General features: G+C 31.1%; 1 protein-coding gene across 1 annotated transcript; it reads right to left on the minus strand.

Annotated features, from left to right (window-relative positions):
- Positions 1–496: 496 nt before the first annotated feature.
- Positions 497–3,381, minus strand: LOC21399057 (zinc finger protein WIP2). Its single transcript, XM_010107031.2, has 2 exons — positions 2,517–3,381; positions 497–1,248 (listed from the first exon to the last, which is right to left on the minus strand). The coding sequence occupies exons 1-2, from the start codon at positions 3,348–3,350 to the stop codon at positions 811–813; spliced, it is 1,272 nt and encodes a 423-aa protein (XP_010105333.1). The 5' UTR covers positions 3,351–3,381; the 3' UTR covers positions 497–810.
- Positions 3,382–17,590: the final 14,209 nt, after the last annotated feature.

Here is a 17,590-nt window from a genome sequence, read left to right on the forward strand (position 1 = left end):
ATCCCCTAATTTCCTCGAAGTAATCATTTCCTTTAATTTGGTTTTGCTGTTGAAAGTTTAACCAAAAGCATTAGTAAAGAAAAGCATAATTTAATTAATTTCCCAAGTGAAATATGCCCAAATATTATTTGGTAAATCCTTCTTCAAAAATTCAAATGATATTAAATTAACAACAACAAGAAATATTCTTTTCCTTATTTTTCAAAAGCGAAACACATTTCTATGAACACATTCCATGATTCTATATTAGATACACACGGTTTCTGAGCAGATAACTCTAGATATTTTTAGGTTTTCCTTCCATTTTGATTCTTTAACTGAACTACACCCTTTATTTTTTCTCATGAATTTCACACAATATATTAACATATTCACTTAAGAAGTGCAAGAGAAAAGGATATATATAGAGAAAGAAAAACCATATATCAATATGAGTTTAAAGGAAAATGAATTTACAAAAAAAAAAAGGGAAAAAAAAAACTAAAACTTAGCCTATCATGATTATGCTTCCATCCTACATCGGTAAAGAAGCTGGGGAAACTTAAAGAACTAAGAACAAAGATTAGAAGAAGAGGAGGAGGAGGAGGAGGAAATGAAAAGAAAAGAAAAGAAAAGAAAAGAAAAGGAAGAAGAGAGGAGAAGAGTCATACATAGCTCTTCCCTTCAAGTTGATGCTTACAAATATAGCTCTAATAACGGCTATATATATCTTTAATATTCCCATAAAGATGAGAAACAAAGATATATATATATATATATATTGGACAAATGATCACTATTAATTTTCTTTTCTTTTTTTATGTGTGCATGTTACTGCATAAATTCGTTATCTTGTTCTACTTCAGAAGCAGGTTCATCTTCTTCTTCAAAGCCATCAATACCATAAGCTGCATGTCCATTTCCAAAGGCCTTGATGTGGTCCTTGAGTGATCTCTTGTGCTTGAAATCAGAGCCACAAATGCAGTACCAAAGTTTCCCACAATTCTTCTCATGGGTCCTCCAATCGCCTCTAACGGCGAATGCCTTCCCGCATTTTCTACACATGAAGGGCTTGATTCCATGCTTCCTCTTATAGTGAGTTTGAAGGGTTCTGAAGTCCTTTAGTGGCTTTGCTCTTGGGTGGTCTATATTGTTCCGGCATCCCGGTGCACAGCAATAGCAAGGAAGCCTAAGCATGCCGGTTGGCTGAGTTCCTCGAAGCGATTCAGGGCCTTTTCTGTACTGAGATCCATGCCCCCACATATGCATCTACAAACAAGAAAATAAAATCAGCCACCGGACATGCGCGATACTACTATGTATCATGCATCGCTGGTTTTTTAACCAATCACAAATTCACACGATGTAATTAAGCCCCGGACATTTATATAAAGTTTTATATGACTATTTTTTTTCAATAGTTAAGAAAATTACTAATGGTGATGATTAATGTTTAGTCTTCTTTTGCAAGGTTTCATCAAACAATAGTGGAACACAAAGGAAGAAAATTGAATCAATGGCCTTCAAATTATATACAAAAAACTGGTTCTCCTTTTAAAGTACTAATTTTCACTTGACATTTGAAATAGCCTTTTACAATTGTTGAGGAATTTAAGGATTATATATCCTATCATTATTTGTTATATGTAGAAGAATGTAGTGTTGAAATTCACGGTCTTTTCTTTTCCACTGAAACTAATAATGGTCTTCTTTCTTAATGATGAGAATTTTTTGCGTGTTTTCAACAATTGATGAGAAGATAGTGATCATTAATGATGATGAATTGATGTCCTATGTAAGGAGTTTTCATCATCATGTCTTATATAGAACAGTTTTGCTGCAGAGACCGAAGGTTCACATATATATGGCTTAATAATAACAAGATCACTACCAGTTTTCCCTTTCTCCCTCTGAATAAAAAAAATGTAGATTTATTTTTTTTTATTTTTTTTATGTTCTATATATATATGTACAATCTGCCAATCTGTGAAAGCACAGACTTCAAAGTACTAAAAGACATAAGGAACATTGCCTGTGTTGTTCAATCACATAAAGGAGGGGAAGGCATTGTACTGGTGATCTCAGTCTCAGTTTGAATCAGAGAAAAAAGGAAGATCATCATGTAGCTATATTATGAATGTATATATTTCAATATATATAAATCCCAATTCCCATAAACCATGCAAAGAAATGGAAAAAGGTGCAGGAAAAACAAGATATAATGATGATGATGATGAAATCCTTGAAAGAAATATTTTAAAAAAAAAATTTGAAAAAAAAAATGTTTATATAGATAGCAAGCTAGACAACAACAAAAAAAAAAAAAAAAAAGAGAGAGAGAGAGAGAAGAAAAAAGAGCCCATGTACTCTACTTTTTTCCTCTTTAAATCCCAGCATAGGATAACAGTTAAAGATTCAAATCAGGCAAGAAAATTAATCATATACCAAAAGGAAAAGCAACCATTATTTTCTTTAAAGCAATATATATACACACATAAAACCTAAAAAAATGAAAATAAAATAAAAATAGAAATTACCTGCATGTTGTTGTATCTATTGAAGGTCTTGTAACAAACCGGGCATGAGAACTGTGTGGGACCAATGAGAATCTGTGAAGGGGTAGGGATCCAATACTGACCTTTGTTGAGCCTGGTCATAGGGTACCCAGAATCATCACCGTGATGATCTCCATCATGATCATGATCTTTATTATTATGATGATGATTGTTGTTATTATCATTGATCATCTGATCAGAAGAGGAATTATATTTACCGGAGAGAAGAGAAGCCATCTCTTCAGCGCTAGGGCTTGGCAGCCCTATGTGCAGTGCAACAGTCACGGTCTTATCATCATGATCATCATCTTCATCTTCTTGATCAATGTTAAGATCATGATTATGATGGTGATCTTTCTTGTTCTTAGTAGTAGTAGTAGTATTGGTACTGTTGATTTCATCATGATCACCGTATTCGTCTTCCTCTTCTTCTTCTTCTTCTTCATGCTTTGAAGGGCTGGTTATCAAGCTCAGAAGTGGCAGTGCTTCTCTGAGAGGAGGTGAAGACGGGGGTGCCGGTACGGCCGCAGCAGAAGGCGGTATTTGTGCCGTTTGGCTGCCGAGAATACTGGCCGAATAGTAGGGGCTGCTCTGCAGGTTGATATTGTTGAAGAAGTTGTGGTGGTGTTGATGATGGTGACGATCATGATGAAGATGATGATGATGGTGATGATAATAAGGAGGTTGTTGTGTTTGATGATGATGATGATGATGATGATGATGAAAAGGGTTTGAAGAAGGAGATGAATTGTTGTTAGGGTGAAAAGGGTTGAATTTGAAGAGACCTGTGAAGAAATTAGAGTATGGGTCAGCCATGGTTAAATTAAAAAGGCTGTGGTTTTGTTTTGGGGGGGGGGGGGGGGGGGGGGGGAAATTGTTTTTCCCTTCTGAGAATGCTTTTTATAGATAGAGAGAGAGAGAGAGAGAGAGAGAGAGAGAGAGTACAAGATGACTGAAGGAAGTGGACGGTGGACAGCGGAGAGATTAAAGTAGTACTACACAAAGATAGAGAGATAGAGAGAGAGAGAGAGAGAGGGGTAATATCAGGGAAAGATGAAAGATAATAAAAAATAATAATAACAATAATAATTATTAATCCGTTTAGTTTGTTAATTTAATGTTTTAATTTGAATTAAAATGTGATTTTATGTGAAAATTTTTTATTATAGTAAAAAAATTAGATGTGATTGTTTTTTAGAGTTTGTTACTGTAATAAAACTCGAATTCTAAACTTAAATTAGTGAAATGAACGAAGCCTATATATTTATATACAAAAGTGAGAGATTTTAATTTAGGATGAACGTGTTAGAAGAGTACCAATCTAATTAAAATATTCTAATTGTTTTTATATTAGTTATCTCTTTCATTATTCGTTAAAAAAATGTATATGGGGTATATATATGTATATGTAAAAGAAAATAGAATCACGAGGACGAAGAGGCAGGAAAAAATATAAGAAATGATATATAAGAAATAATAATTTTGTATAATAATTAGAAGTAGGGAATCTTATCTTTTATTTTATTTTTTATTTTTTTTGAATCAAAATGTGAATAGATTCTGGGATGATACCGTTAGTGGCCGTTTATGGTTTTGTAATTAGTTTTCAATTTTTCTCATTTTGTGATCTTTTCTTTTCTAACAGTACATAGCTAGCAAGGAAAAGCCAACTATGAGTTATTAGTCTTTATTATTTATTACAATAATATTTGCATATATCATTTATTGCTCTTTTTCCTCTTGTTGTTACACTTGGAAGTTGGACCATTCGCAGATTATTGGAGCAAATGGGATTGAATAGAAGACCAGAGATATCTATGTACTTTCTCCTGTATAACTTGTAGTCATGAACTTATTAAATTATTTATTTTTGTAACGCCATATGAGTATATCTAACCCCCAAGAAAAGCTAAAAATAAATAAATTAATAAAATTAAATTGAAAAGTCCAAACTTTGGGCTGGTAAAAGCAACAAATAACTACAAGTAGGCTTGCACACTAGTTTAATTTACTTTTGGCTTGAATAAGTATCCTTTGAAAGTTTTTCTTTTCGGAATTCTTATCCTCAAAATAAAGATGGCGAGATGATCAGACTCATACTACTATATATGACAGTGTGTAATTTAAGACAAATCAACGTGCAAACGCTGGCTTTTCTATGTCGATTATTATGTTACCTCTACATTTTCTTTGGCTTTTTCTAGCTACATGCATATGCTGACTAATTTCTTAAAATGTTGAGCCCTCAAATTTGATGGACCAAAAACCCATACCAAAAATTTTTTCTGCGACTTTCAACCACATGCCATAAACTGCATCAGAGCTCAAATTTTGGGCAAGCATAACACCATCACCATAAGGTGTACATGTGCATTGCATGCCCTTGTCCAACCATTCTCTCTTTTAAAAGGACAATAAAACAAAGTAGACTTCTAACATCATTATGAAACACAAAAGTAAAAGCACTAAGAAGTGGCACATATGGAATTTAGTAATAATATAGTGTTATATATATATATTTATTTATTTTTAGTACTCTTCAAATACTGGAAAAATTTTAAAAAAACAAAAACAAAATTTGTCCCAAACTTTACGCTCTAATTGATATATACATATATATATATATATATAATGTATGCACAAATCAAAAAACAAAGGGGCCGTATGAAAGTGAAGATATGGCCAGAAGTTCCATTCGAGGTTTTCTCCTATCCCAACTAAGACCGTCCCAGAATCTCTCTCTGAGCACTTTAATTTTTCAACTAAAAAATGTATGTGGACCTTCTTGTACATATATTATATCTTAATATGATATATATATATATGCACATTTATATATACATATAATATAGACCGAGAGATGTACAACACAAGAAGATATGTGCCGGACAGGTTAAGCAAGTGGTTTCAATGCAGCCCAACATTTTCATTGGTGTGCGCACATTTATCAGCTGAGCTAACTGAGAGCCAAAGAGATTGTTCCCCACAACTGTTGATTTCAAAATTCATCTTATGTTATCTTATATATATTAAAATCACACAATATATACATATATATATATATATATTATTTCTTTCTATGCATCTGTTTATGCAGGTTACGATTCCTTAATTAACTCAATAGAATATGAATAGTAGTTTGATTTTGGTAATTAATGCATGATCAGGTGCTAGAATGTAGGGTCTACATTTACTTGGCCGTGAATTAAGCAAAACATAAAGTTAATGCTTTGTTTTTTTTTTTTAATTCAAAAAAAAAAAAATGTTGTTAATTTTATCACTTGCACAAAATGTAAATAGGCCAATCAGATTCCAGCTTGTATCATTTAACCACGCCTTTAGTTGAAAGTCTGAGGTAGATATTACAAGGCCATTGCCAAAATTTCTTATATACTTCCCGTTCTTTATTTTAGAATTATTGAAATTAATTTATACTGGTTGCCTTTTCTTCGGAATATAATTTAATTGGGAAAAATCTTCAGGTCTTCCTTCAAAACTTAAAGCCCTTATTCATGTCTTTTTCAGAACCTGAAGCCCTTTACGACACAATCTAACCTCCTCGTTTTTTAAAATAAAAAATGTTATAAATTAAATGTGTCATTTTGTAAATAAGAAATAAACATTATATGTGGAATTGATTTGAACCACAATTCTCAACCATTACCAAAGCCCTCTCCATGCCATTAGAATGAAGCTGGATCTTTCTTTTTAATTTAACTTGAAGCCAATATTTAATATCCTAATCCCTTTAATTTAAATTTCTTCTGAAATAAACAATATTGCCATATGCCTACTTATTAATCTAAATTTAAATATAATTTAAATTACCATTAATGCATTAAACCAACAGCTTATATATGACCTGATATATATAGAATCCACTTTATATAATTAACATTCCTCATATTAATGTCTTAAGTTCGGCACTTGGATCAATCCGACAAATTTAATTTTTTTTATGTTTTTGTGTAACATCGTTCATTCATGTGTGTAATATTCCATTCATTAATTAGTGTGACATGAAAAAAAATAATTTGATACATGTAACATTGAGAATTATACGGGAACAAACTGAAAGTTACAGGTATATAAATGATATTACATAAAAAAAAATGAAAAAGAAATAGATTTTAAACTGTACAGGAATTAAACAATTAGGTTATTTAAAATTTTTGTTATCTTTTGGTGAATGTCGTCATGACTGATGAGTACTAATTTTAATTACTCATCACCGACAACGATTCAATATATATAGTAACATTCCTGATATTAGGTTTTTTTTTTTTTTTCCTAGCTATTTACTTACACATAATAGTATTTAACTAGCTAGCTAGCTAGTACGTTAGTACAGTTTGTGTGTTTTGTGTTTTTGCAAGGCAAAGATTAGATCCGAATTCCTAATCGAGATAAAGTGATATATATAACCAATGGATGGTTATATATAATCTGGTTATATCTGATCTTAACGTATCTTTCCATATAGCTGTATGTATAGCTGCTATAATAGTGTGTTGATACCTAGAATCAGATGTGACCTTAGTTGACGTCTGAAACTCAGACTTTATATAGCTGTGTAAAGCTAATTACCTAGCTAGCTAATATTTCTATAGCGGTACTGAACGAACAATATCTAGTCTAGTTCAAAAGAACCGCGCAGATCATCATCAGATAAAAAAATTAAAAAAAAAAATGTGTTTCCACCAGAACTATTGTTTCAAAAATGTGTTTCACGTCAACACCATGGCAAATTTTATCTTTCTTTTTTTTAAAAGTAAATTTTATCTATTTATGAAAGGAATAGTCACTATTTTATTTGTATTTTAAGAACAGGCATTCTTTATCGTTGGACCCAAAAAAAACCTCCACCAGTGAAACGTTTTTTTTTACCATTAAATTAATTTTTTAACCGTTAAATATGTAGTAGGAGCAGTTTCGTGTAGCTCGTTGTAAATTTTTAATACATACTTACATAAATCTAACCGTTAAAAGATTAATCCAATAATTAAAAATAGGGGTTCCACCGGTGGTTCTTTTGGGGTTCCACCGTAAAAGTTGCCTTAAGATTACATCAAAATTTACCATCGCATTTCGTTTTTTGAGACTTTTTTTCACAACTTGATACACAATTCATATTTTTTTGTCACATTATTTTCTCTCACAATAGTTCAAATTCAACTTTTTTGTTACAGTATTTTCTCTCACATAAAATTCACTTTTAAACTCAAATTCTCAACTTGAGTTGTTAGAAAAAAAAAATAGGGCCTAACTTATTTTGATTTACTAAACTTAATGAATGCTTTATAGTTTGAGAATTTCTTTAGTAGCACATGTCTTTTTAATTACTGATAGTTACTAATATTTTTACCATTGAATATTTATGTGATTGTAGATCTTTTTCCCAAATCAATAACTTCTTTTGCTTTACCAAAAACTAACGAATTTATCATTTACAATTTTGGAAATTTCTCCAGTAACATTGTGCCTTTTTTAACTACTGATAATTATTATTGTTTCAACCATTGAATTATGTAACTGTAGCAATTATTACGTGCTATAAATTTAATTTTAATAACTGTAGCAATTATGTATTACGTGCTATAAATTTAATTTTAATGTGAGTACTTACAGATTCAGACCGTTAAAATCTCAATTCAAAGATTAAAATAATATTAAATATCAATGGCTTAAAAAGGCAAGCCCTATAGAAAAAGTTTTTTTTACAATTTATGGATAAATCTCCAATCAAATACTAATTAATTAACAAATTAGCTTGAAAATACGATTTGACTTTTTTGTTTGTTTTTAACCATAAAACCTAATTCTTAGTTATCTAATAAGAAGAGTAAATTTGTCAACTCATATGTCAAATTTAGTTGTTGAAGATACAAAATTTACATGAATTTGAAATTGAGGATATAATTTTGAGATTGATATCCAAAATACATGCTTTTAAAATATTCTAAAAACAATCTCTCATCTATCAAATTGTTCCTCTTTAGTTCTTCTGTTTATCAGACTATTAAAATCTCAATTAAAAAGGTGACATTTTTTTTGTTAAGCGTGCCCTAATATGTAGAAGCATAAATTTACTTCCACTAAATCTCACATGTTATTTAAGTATCTTTTTCAACTTAATTATCAGTCTAAAAATTAGGGATCAAAATGAAGTTTGATCTATAATTTGGGCATGAAAATAAGAGTGGCCTCAAATATAAAGGTTAGGTACATTTATTGTGAGTAAAGTTTTTTTAAATACCTTTCCGCATAAGAGTAATGTTAATTAGTAGTCTTGGGTGCAAAGTTAACCCAACATATAGTACCCCACTAATTGGAGAGAGAGATAGCTAGAGAGAGAGAGAGAGAGAGAGAGTCAATGTCTATGTGTTGTGGGGACGCAGTTCCATCACTTCCATATATCATTTGGGTATTAAGTTATGAGATAGTCTAATTACAACAATGTTATTCATAGCCAGAGATATATAGATGATCATGATCAGGGACAATTATGCAAAAAGGGGTCATTTTGTCGCATTCTTTGGTGTGCATATAATTTTCTCTGAATACGTTTGTTGATAAGAAAGATTAGATCGAACACCATAAAATTAGGCTCTATAACCTATCTTTATAACGTGCCATAAAGTTTTCCCATAGATTAAAGCTCCAAGACTAACTTTTTCATTTTTCTCTCCTTTTCGTTAAAGCAATTCCTAAAGCAACTAACTGTTACAGAAAGCTTTAGAGCAATTTGTACAAGATTAATTTACATGTATATATGTCATATCAATATATATTAATAAAGGACATATATATATAAATATTAAATCCCAACTTTACTTATTAATTTTCTCTCTCTTTCTCATCACCAAGATCAAAGCCCATTATAAAGTGTGAACATTTATCTTTGGAATATAATTAATTAATATTATAATAAGCCCTTGGAATTTGGAAGGAGGGAGGAAGTTTTCTTTGAGGAAAGTAATCCCAACATGTAAGCACAATTTCAGTAAATGGAGAACATGGGAGTGGGGGAAAACACCATATATGGATCTAGGGTTTGTAATTGGTTTAAGATAATATTAATGAATATTTGCAGGAGATTTTATTGACCCTAGTAGAATGGGGATTATATTTATATATATATATATAAATATGTGTGTGTATATATATCTTTTAAAAGGGAATGTGCATGTTATTATATATATTAAAGAAATGAGGAAAGATGGAAACAAAATCAAACATTTAGCAAAAAGAGTCTGTTTGTTGACCAGAGATCCCATGCTCTTTAAATTCTTTTATGTTTCCAAGATAGCACGAGTGTGTGTGTGTGTGTTTGCATTGTAACATGTATAAGTAAACATTACTTTGAGTTTCCATGTCCATGTCTTGTTTCAACATTTCCAAACATCTCTGTCCTGCAAATTGCAAATCCCTATACTATCACTCCATGCAGAATTTTTCCAGAGAAAAATTAATAAAGAAAATATAAATTAATATTAAATTGTATATTATATTACTCACATGTATGTCTTGTTTTAATTAACGTCAATGTTGGACTTGGCTAAAGTAAATTTTACGAAAGTAACAATATTGATAATTAATTACATGTAGAAATAATTATGACATTAATTTCACTCCTTTTTTTTATTCTTTGATTTCCAAAATATCCTCAATCCTAATTTTATATCTCTTATAATTGGATTGTAAATTTACATTAATAATTATAATATGGGTAAAAATCATAGAGAGACAATCTAGTGGTCCTAATCCGACCTAAAGGCTAAAACTCTCTCTCTCTCTCTCTCTCTCTCTCTCTCTCTCTCTCTATATATATATATAATGAAAAATACAGGTACTCCAGGCAAACAAAAACTGTAAAACTTGTCTCCCACATCAAATACAGGAAACTTGTCCGTAGTTAATTAGAGTTTTCTGACCATGACATGATACAAAGATATTAACTAAACAGCGTTTGACGGAGATAAAATTTTGTCCACCATATATGGGAACCACATAGCTAAGAACTAGCAAAAGAGTTACACATGATTACTAACATGTTGTTCTTTGGCATTTTATGATCCAATTTATTACACTCTCAATATATACTACCAGCCCACCAAGGATAAATAAACATATAATTAATGGACCCTCAATCCAAGACAAACATTGCCCAATTTCTTGTAATATTAATTTTTTTTTCTTTTTTCCTTTTTCACATCATATGGAAATTAATGTTCAAAACCCAATGGTCCCAACCCTGATCTATTACAACCTCATCAAACAGTACCACCCTGCAATATTATTAGCTTTCATTCATACATACACATATATATATATATATATATATATATGGATTGCCCAACAAAAAGAACGAAGCAAAAATTCATTCATTGCTCATTGGGAGAAAACACTGTAGTACACCGCCACTTGGTTATCTCTATGTATATATAGTACACCATGCAAGTGACAGAAAGGATACAACATTTAAGAAGAAAATGATATTTGAGACTATTTATATACTGATATGACATCATTGTATAATGCAAATATATGACTTCATTTATATACACATACCATCTCTCTCTGATCTCTTCTCTGGTCCCTAACTCATAAACTTCCTTTCTGTCAAAGCTTGTGTAGCCATCAAGGAAGTAAAATGCCAATAGTACTCTTGCAATGTGGTCACACTATAATCATGTTCACTAGTCACACACACATATAGTCTATATGGGTGTTGCTACACATAACATGACAATCATTAATAGTCACTTAACATAACATGATAGTTATTAAATGTAATATTAATTATGTTGCACATCTTCAACGCCAATATTATATTTAATAACTGTTATGTTACGTTTTTATTCACTTCTACATAATACATTGGATTGACCGTCCATTGGAACGTACCATAACAAAAGTCCTTACGTATATGATTCCTAACTACTTGAAGTTCCTACTCATTGAAGGTATACTAGCCAAACTAGCTACCTTAGATGGATTGTTTCCTATTGCTTTTCGTGAGTTGTTTGAAGATGAGTAATTTTGTTACTGAATTCTAGCTAGCTAGACACATTGAATTGGGTTTAAATTCCTTTCCCTGATGAATAGCTTGTGATCTAATTATTTGATGATTTATGACACAGCTTGTAGAGGTAGATGAACAATCACAATCACTCAATCACTGATATATATATATATATATTTATATATGTATGTATGTATGTATGTATAGCTTGTCATGAAGTGGGAAAAGCTTAATGTAACTATGGGGCGCTGCATGGATTTTCTCTTTCTTCAATAAATACGTCTAAATTTCCATGTATAAACTCCAACATGTGTTAGTCATGCTTTGGCATGATTTTGAAAATGATATTTATAGGGGTTTTGAATTTAATTCATTAGCAATTTGATCATCTGATTGAGAATAGTTCCAAAAAATGTCTTTGTCACCTTCGTGTGACCTTCTTCCTCAGTATTTTTGGAAATGATGTGATTTCTTTGGATTGGGTTCAACTAGCTTCACTGTATACACTCCAAAGTGATCAAGACAACCAAGAAAAGATAGTACAATACTTTGTGTTTAGAGCAGTGTTGCTATAGGAATAGGAACCTCATTTTCTCTCTCCTTTTTGTTCTTTCAAGGTAATTCCCATGCGACTGATAAAAAGATTTATTAATTAATGAACCATCTAATATTTTCTTAGCATTAATATAAGTGCCATTCAATTATGCTGAAATTCAGTTAGTCGCATGTTTAGTTTGGACGATTACCACACCAACCTCCAGTGTTGTTACTGTAATGGTGATAAATGAACACGTAAAAAGGTTTCTCACTTTTACGTAAAGTAAAAGCACAAGTAAAAGTAGAAGTAGAATCTAAAAATTACAAATTTTAACTTCTTAAAATAATTTAAAAAGTTCTGGTTTTTATGCAAAAAGTTTTCGTATATTTTTTTATAAATACTATAATTGCATTATTTATTGTGCAAAGTGTTTTTAAGAGTTCAAAAACAATCCGAAACACAATATCAATTGGAGATGATTTTGAAATCGCGTGTAGTTATGTTTTTCACTACATACGTAAATGAGAAGAAAACGGTTTTCATATATTAATGTCTCTTTTTTCTTATATCCAAACATTCTATCTAGAAAAATAATCGAACAAAATTTCAGAGGCGATTACAACACTATTTTTGAAAAATTCTCAGTTTCAATTCATACTTCAAAATAAAAATATTCTAAAAACACTCCCTGAGTTTCTTAGACCTCATTTAGTAAGGGAGTTCTACGGATTTGAATTCCCAAGTTCAATAGAACTTTCTTTTGGGACTCCAAAAAACATATTGGAGTTGAAACTTTGATGGGACATTTAAACCCTACTCAACCCTAAAAATGAGAACCCACCTCCCCCTTGGGTTTTGCCCATTTGAACTCATATGGTTCTAACCCATCTTTTTATACACATTCAAACAAAGGTTCAAACCACAAGTTTAAACCCTACAAAACCTCATACATGGTTCAAATTACCCAGGTTTGAACTCCCTTACCAAACGAGCTCTTATTGTTTATCTAAAAAAAAAAAGAAACCATAATAATCAAAGTATATTCATTATATCGTTGAGAAAGAAGACCACCGAGCTGTGTGGTAACCTAGCGCTAATGGAGTATCGTGGTGGACTTGTGGTCACAAATTTGAATGTTAGGTTATCCCCTTGAGGGTATTAAATGCAAATGCTTGTTTCCTACCAGCTTAGTACTAGAGTGTCTAGAACCACACCCACATATATTTTTATTGATGCACATTCGGTAGGGTTAGGATGAGGTGCTCGTCATCCAGAGGGGGTCCTCTTAGTAACTCCGGTGGGGTATACTAACCTTGGTTGTCCTCTCCCCGGACTTTCCTTCTTCAAAAAAAAAAAAAAGGAAAAAGAATGGGAAATTAGAGGAAGAAGCATCTCCCTTTCTACCTAATGGTGAGTTTAATTGAGCACATTTTAAAGTTAAATTGATAAATTTCTCTTATTAGTAATAGAAAGAGAATTTATGACCCGTTCATTTCATCGATTCGAGTTTAGAATTTGAATTTTGCTACAGTAAAAAGCTCTCAGAAACAGTCACATATAACTTTTTTACTACAGTAAAAAGCTCTCACATAAAATCACATCTCAACTTAAATTAAAAATTTGAATCAACGAACTAAACGGGCTCTTAGTTGTTTTTATTTCACATCCTAATAACTGAAAAACGCTAACAAAGGAATCAACATTCCTCATTGTTATTCGCTTACGTTTCTTTCCAAATTTACTATTTGTTTCCATTACCTTAACCAATACAGTATGGTAGGCATGTCCTATATTTGGCGTATACCAAACTTTTCATAATTGCAGGCCACTTGATGCTTTTAGAACTACTAGCTCTATTTTAATCACTATGTATATATCATATGGATGATCATAATAAGATTTAATGTACTCTGTGATTTAGTGAAATAAGAATTTTACTATGTATAAACTTTTCACTCTGTGATTTATTTTTGTAACCTTCTTACCTAACAAATATATATGCGTACTTTCCTAGAGGTTGTTGATCATATATTCCGAATAGTATGTTTCAGTAACTCATAGCATAAATCATGTTGCCATAGTTTAAACATCCATGAAAGAGATTGCCTACTACAAACCCTGCACTATCTATAGAAGAACAAGTAAGCGTTAAGCACGTTAAAGATTCTTGTGATAAATTAATTTTATAGGTTTTCCAAGATAGATAACATTTTCAATTATTTTAAGAAAATAATTTTTGGGCTAAAGTAATATACTAATGTAGAGCTACTAGATTCATAGCCCATTGGGTTATTTAACGGTCCAAAACGGGGAGAAAATTTCTAAGTTTAACCTTTTTTTTTCTAAACTTTATTATTTATGTCATTAGACAAAATTTTAATGACTACGAAAAATAACCTGCAAGATAAAAAAAAATAACTTACAGGTTACGAAAGATAACATGCAAGTTATTACAAGATAATTTATAAGTTATGAAAAGATAACTTACAAATTATTAGTGGCATAAGATAATTTAACAATAGTGGCATAAATAAAATAGTGTCATTTATTGATGACATTTTTGAAAATTCCTCCAAAGCCAAACTAATTGAAAGGCCATTAGTTCTGTTTTCATTTTCAGTTACTTTGACTATATACCATTTCTAAGAGGTGGGTGTGATTTTACCATTTTATTTCACTTCCTTTGATTCATATTACTTTTAAGTGGTATAAAGTCTATATTACTCTTCATTTATATCTAAATTTTAAACCCTTTAGTTAATCATTAATTAGCTATAGTAATTAGTGATTAACTGTGTGACGATCTTTATTTCTAGTCATCACTACTACGTTCGTACTTAACTCATATCTTAACTTTTATTACTTTTAAACTATAAAATCCTAATTTTAGGCTTTTTTTTTAACTTCAATAGTAAAATAAATACTAATATAGTTTGCCGAGATAAAACTTCGATTAGTATTTCATAGTAAAACTCGAATATAAAAAATACTTTTCCAACAACATTTTTAACATCTTAATGTTAAATATATCCGTAGATGAAATTCTTTTAAAATTTTAATTTTTTTCTCCTAGGTGTGGTCATACATTTAACTCATTACTTGCATATCATTATCATTCATATGCAATTAACATAATAGCATTTTGGGTACGTTAACATACTTTATGACTTGAGGTTGCTAAGCATGGCCTCGTTGTCTCGTATACTTTACTTTCATTACATAGCTTATTGACATCCATAAATATTATTCACTTTATACACATAGCAGCGTTTTCAAAACACGTGGTACATCCATTACCCACTTGCCCACACTCCACGACTTCATCCTTTCTGCACGGCCAACAATAGGTTTTAGAGAGCATGTGCCTTACCCGAGCTTCCTACAACACGAACAAACGGATCATGAGCTTTCACTCAACAAGTAACAACATACCACAATAAGTGCAAACAATAATGCATACCCATATATGCATTCGTGTCATACATTCTAATACATTTTCTAGACATTTATAGCGTTTATCGTATTATGTTTTCTTTTCTTTCATTTCACACTTCTTTACAACTTTCTTTCTTTTGTCGTTCTTTTTTATAACTTTTACTTCTTATGGGCCCCGTTTCTGTTGTACTGTTGCGCACATAAACAATGAGAAGTGGGGTAGCGACCCAAAACTAACTCACCCACGGTTTCATTCAAATAACCTCCCTTGCGAAGGCGCCGGTACAACCAGTTTTATTAACTTTCTATCATTTATCATCTTTACTTCATACATCGTCTTAGCGTCATCTTTTCTTATCATAAGAGTAATTTTAATCTTAGTATTGCATCTTTACGCATTACTATCAATTTCTTATGAAATTTAACTTTATTTAAAAGTTTGACTTTTTTGTTGATGTTGACTTTGACTTTTGACTTTTTCAAAGATTAAAATTCTACTACTACTTTAGATCCATAAGCACATTTATTGCAACAAATAATATTCAAGAAGCATCTTTCACATGTCAGCATACATTAAACCTACAATATGCACAATTTTGTGCAACACGGAGAAATGAGCTTGTTGCTGTCAAAGACAAAAGAACTGCTGATACTTAAAGGAGTTCTGCTAAGGTCACAACTTTTGAGTCACCAGAAACTTTGTTGCTTTGATCGCCTACTGATCTTATCATATAAATTCCCGATCGTTAGATTTACAATCTAAGACCAGTAATTACAATACAATTTGACTCGAATTCGTTGGTTCGTAAATATTATTTTCATGAAATGCACATGTCGAGTCTAAAATCCTTAAGTTTCATGTTTATTTCATTAATCTATTTAATGTTCCATTTTTCTTTTCTTACTGCGTTGTTTTGCACCTATTTACAGTTGACCTTAAGAGAATATTGTACAACTAGTTTCTCGAAAAGCGTTTTTCACGGGGCTTCTTATCCTTGAAAAGATATACGATTTTCATGTTTGGTATCCGGACCGAAACATCTCTTACGTCACCAATGTGCACCAAACCCATGCATATTTGGCCTAAAATCACAATTTTAGACCTATTTCGGAAATCAGCCTGAAACTGACGTCTGAGGTTGTTTTTGGAAAAAAAAAAAAAGTTAATTCATAAAAGTTGCTCGAAACAAAATTTCTTACAACTTTGATGCTAGCCAATTTTTAAAATTAAGCTTCTATCTTGGTCCTCTAGCCTAAATAGACTCGGTACAAGTTTTCGAATCATTAACCTAGTTTTCAATTTTGTTCTAAAACTCAAAATTTACGTCATTTTAGGTTTTCACACATCTTTAACCACCTAATAAACTTATTTTACTAATCTCATTCCTCTTATTCTTCATTATAACCGGTATTGGTTCACATTTATCAAATTAAATTTCGGTAGAGTTCCGCCTAATTTTTCATGTTTCCCGAGCTAACCATAACTCATTATATCCATTGTTTCAACCTCTCAAACACATAGCACAACCTTTTTCATTCCTTTTATCATCATAAATAGCATAGACCACTAGGGTTTCGTCATCATTTTCACAATAATTCTCAATAAATAAAAACACTAAATAACTAAAAATTTATCCTTTAGTCATTAAGTTTTTTGATCCCTTTAATAACTATAAGCAAATCATCATCCCTAACAAAATTTTTCCATGGTTTCTATTGTTCATGGACGTGTAGCTACAGTAGAAGATGAGGAGAAAAATTAAAATTTTAACTTAGGGAAATGAAGAGAAAGTTGTGGTGACACGAATCAACAGTATTTTTTCACCGATTTCGATTAGAACTTGTTTTTCTCACTTTGGGAAATTTTTTTTTCTTTCTTTCTTTGGCTGAGTGCTCTCTAGTTTTCTTGCATGGAAAATGAATGTTTGGTTTGTATTTTTCCCCCTTATAAAACCGGTCATAAGGTGAGAGCGACCTAGGTGTAATTTTGACATTTTCTAAGGTCTTTTTTACAAAAAAAAAAAATCAAAACATCTACTTGCTTCTCCCTTAAGGTTG

The sequence above is a fragment of the Morus notabilis genome, unplaced genomic scaffold, assembly GCF_000414095.1.
Source record: "Morus notabilis unplaced genomic scaffold, ASM41409v2 Scaffold174, whole genome shotgun sequence".
Taxonomy (NCBI): domain Eukaryota; kingdom Viridiplantae; phylum Streptophyta; class Magnoliopsida; order Rosales; family Moraceae; genus Morus; species Morus notabilis.

Bases quoted from the DNA above. Each gene is read 5' to 3' on its own strand.
- LOC21399057 (XM_010107031.2), bottom strand. From the start codon at position 3,350: ATGGCTGACCCATACTCTAATTTCTTCACAGGTCTCTTCAAATTCAAC. The intron at 1,249-2,516 runs GTAATTTCTATT...TCTTGTTTGTAG, and splicing joins ATAGATACAACAACATGCAG to ATGCATATGTGGGGGCATGG.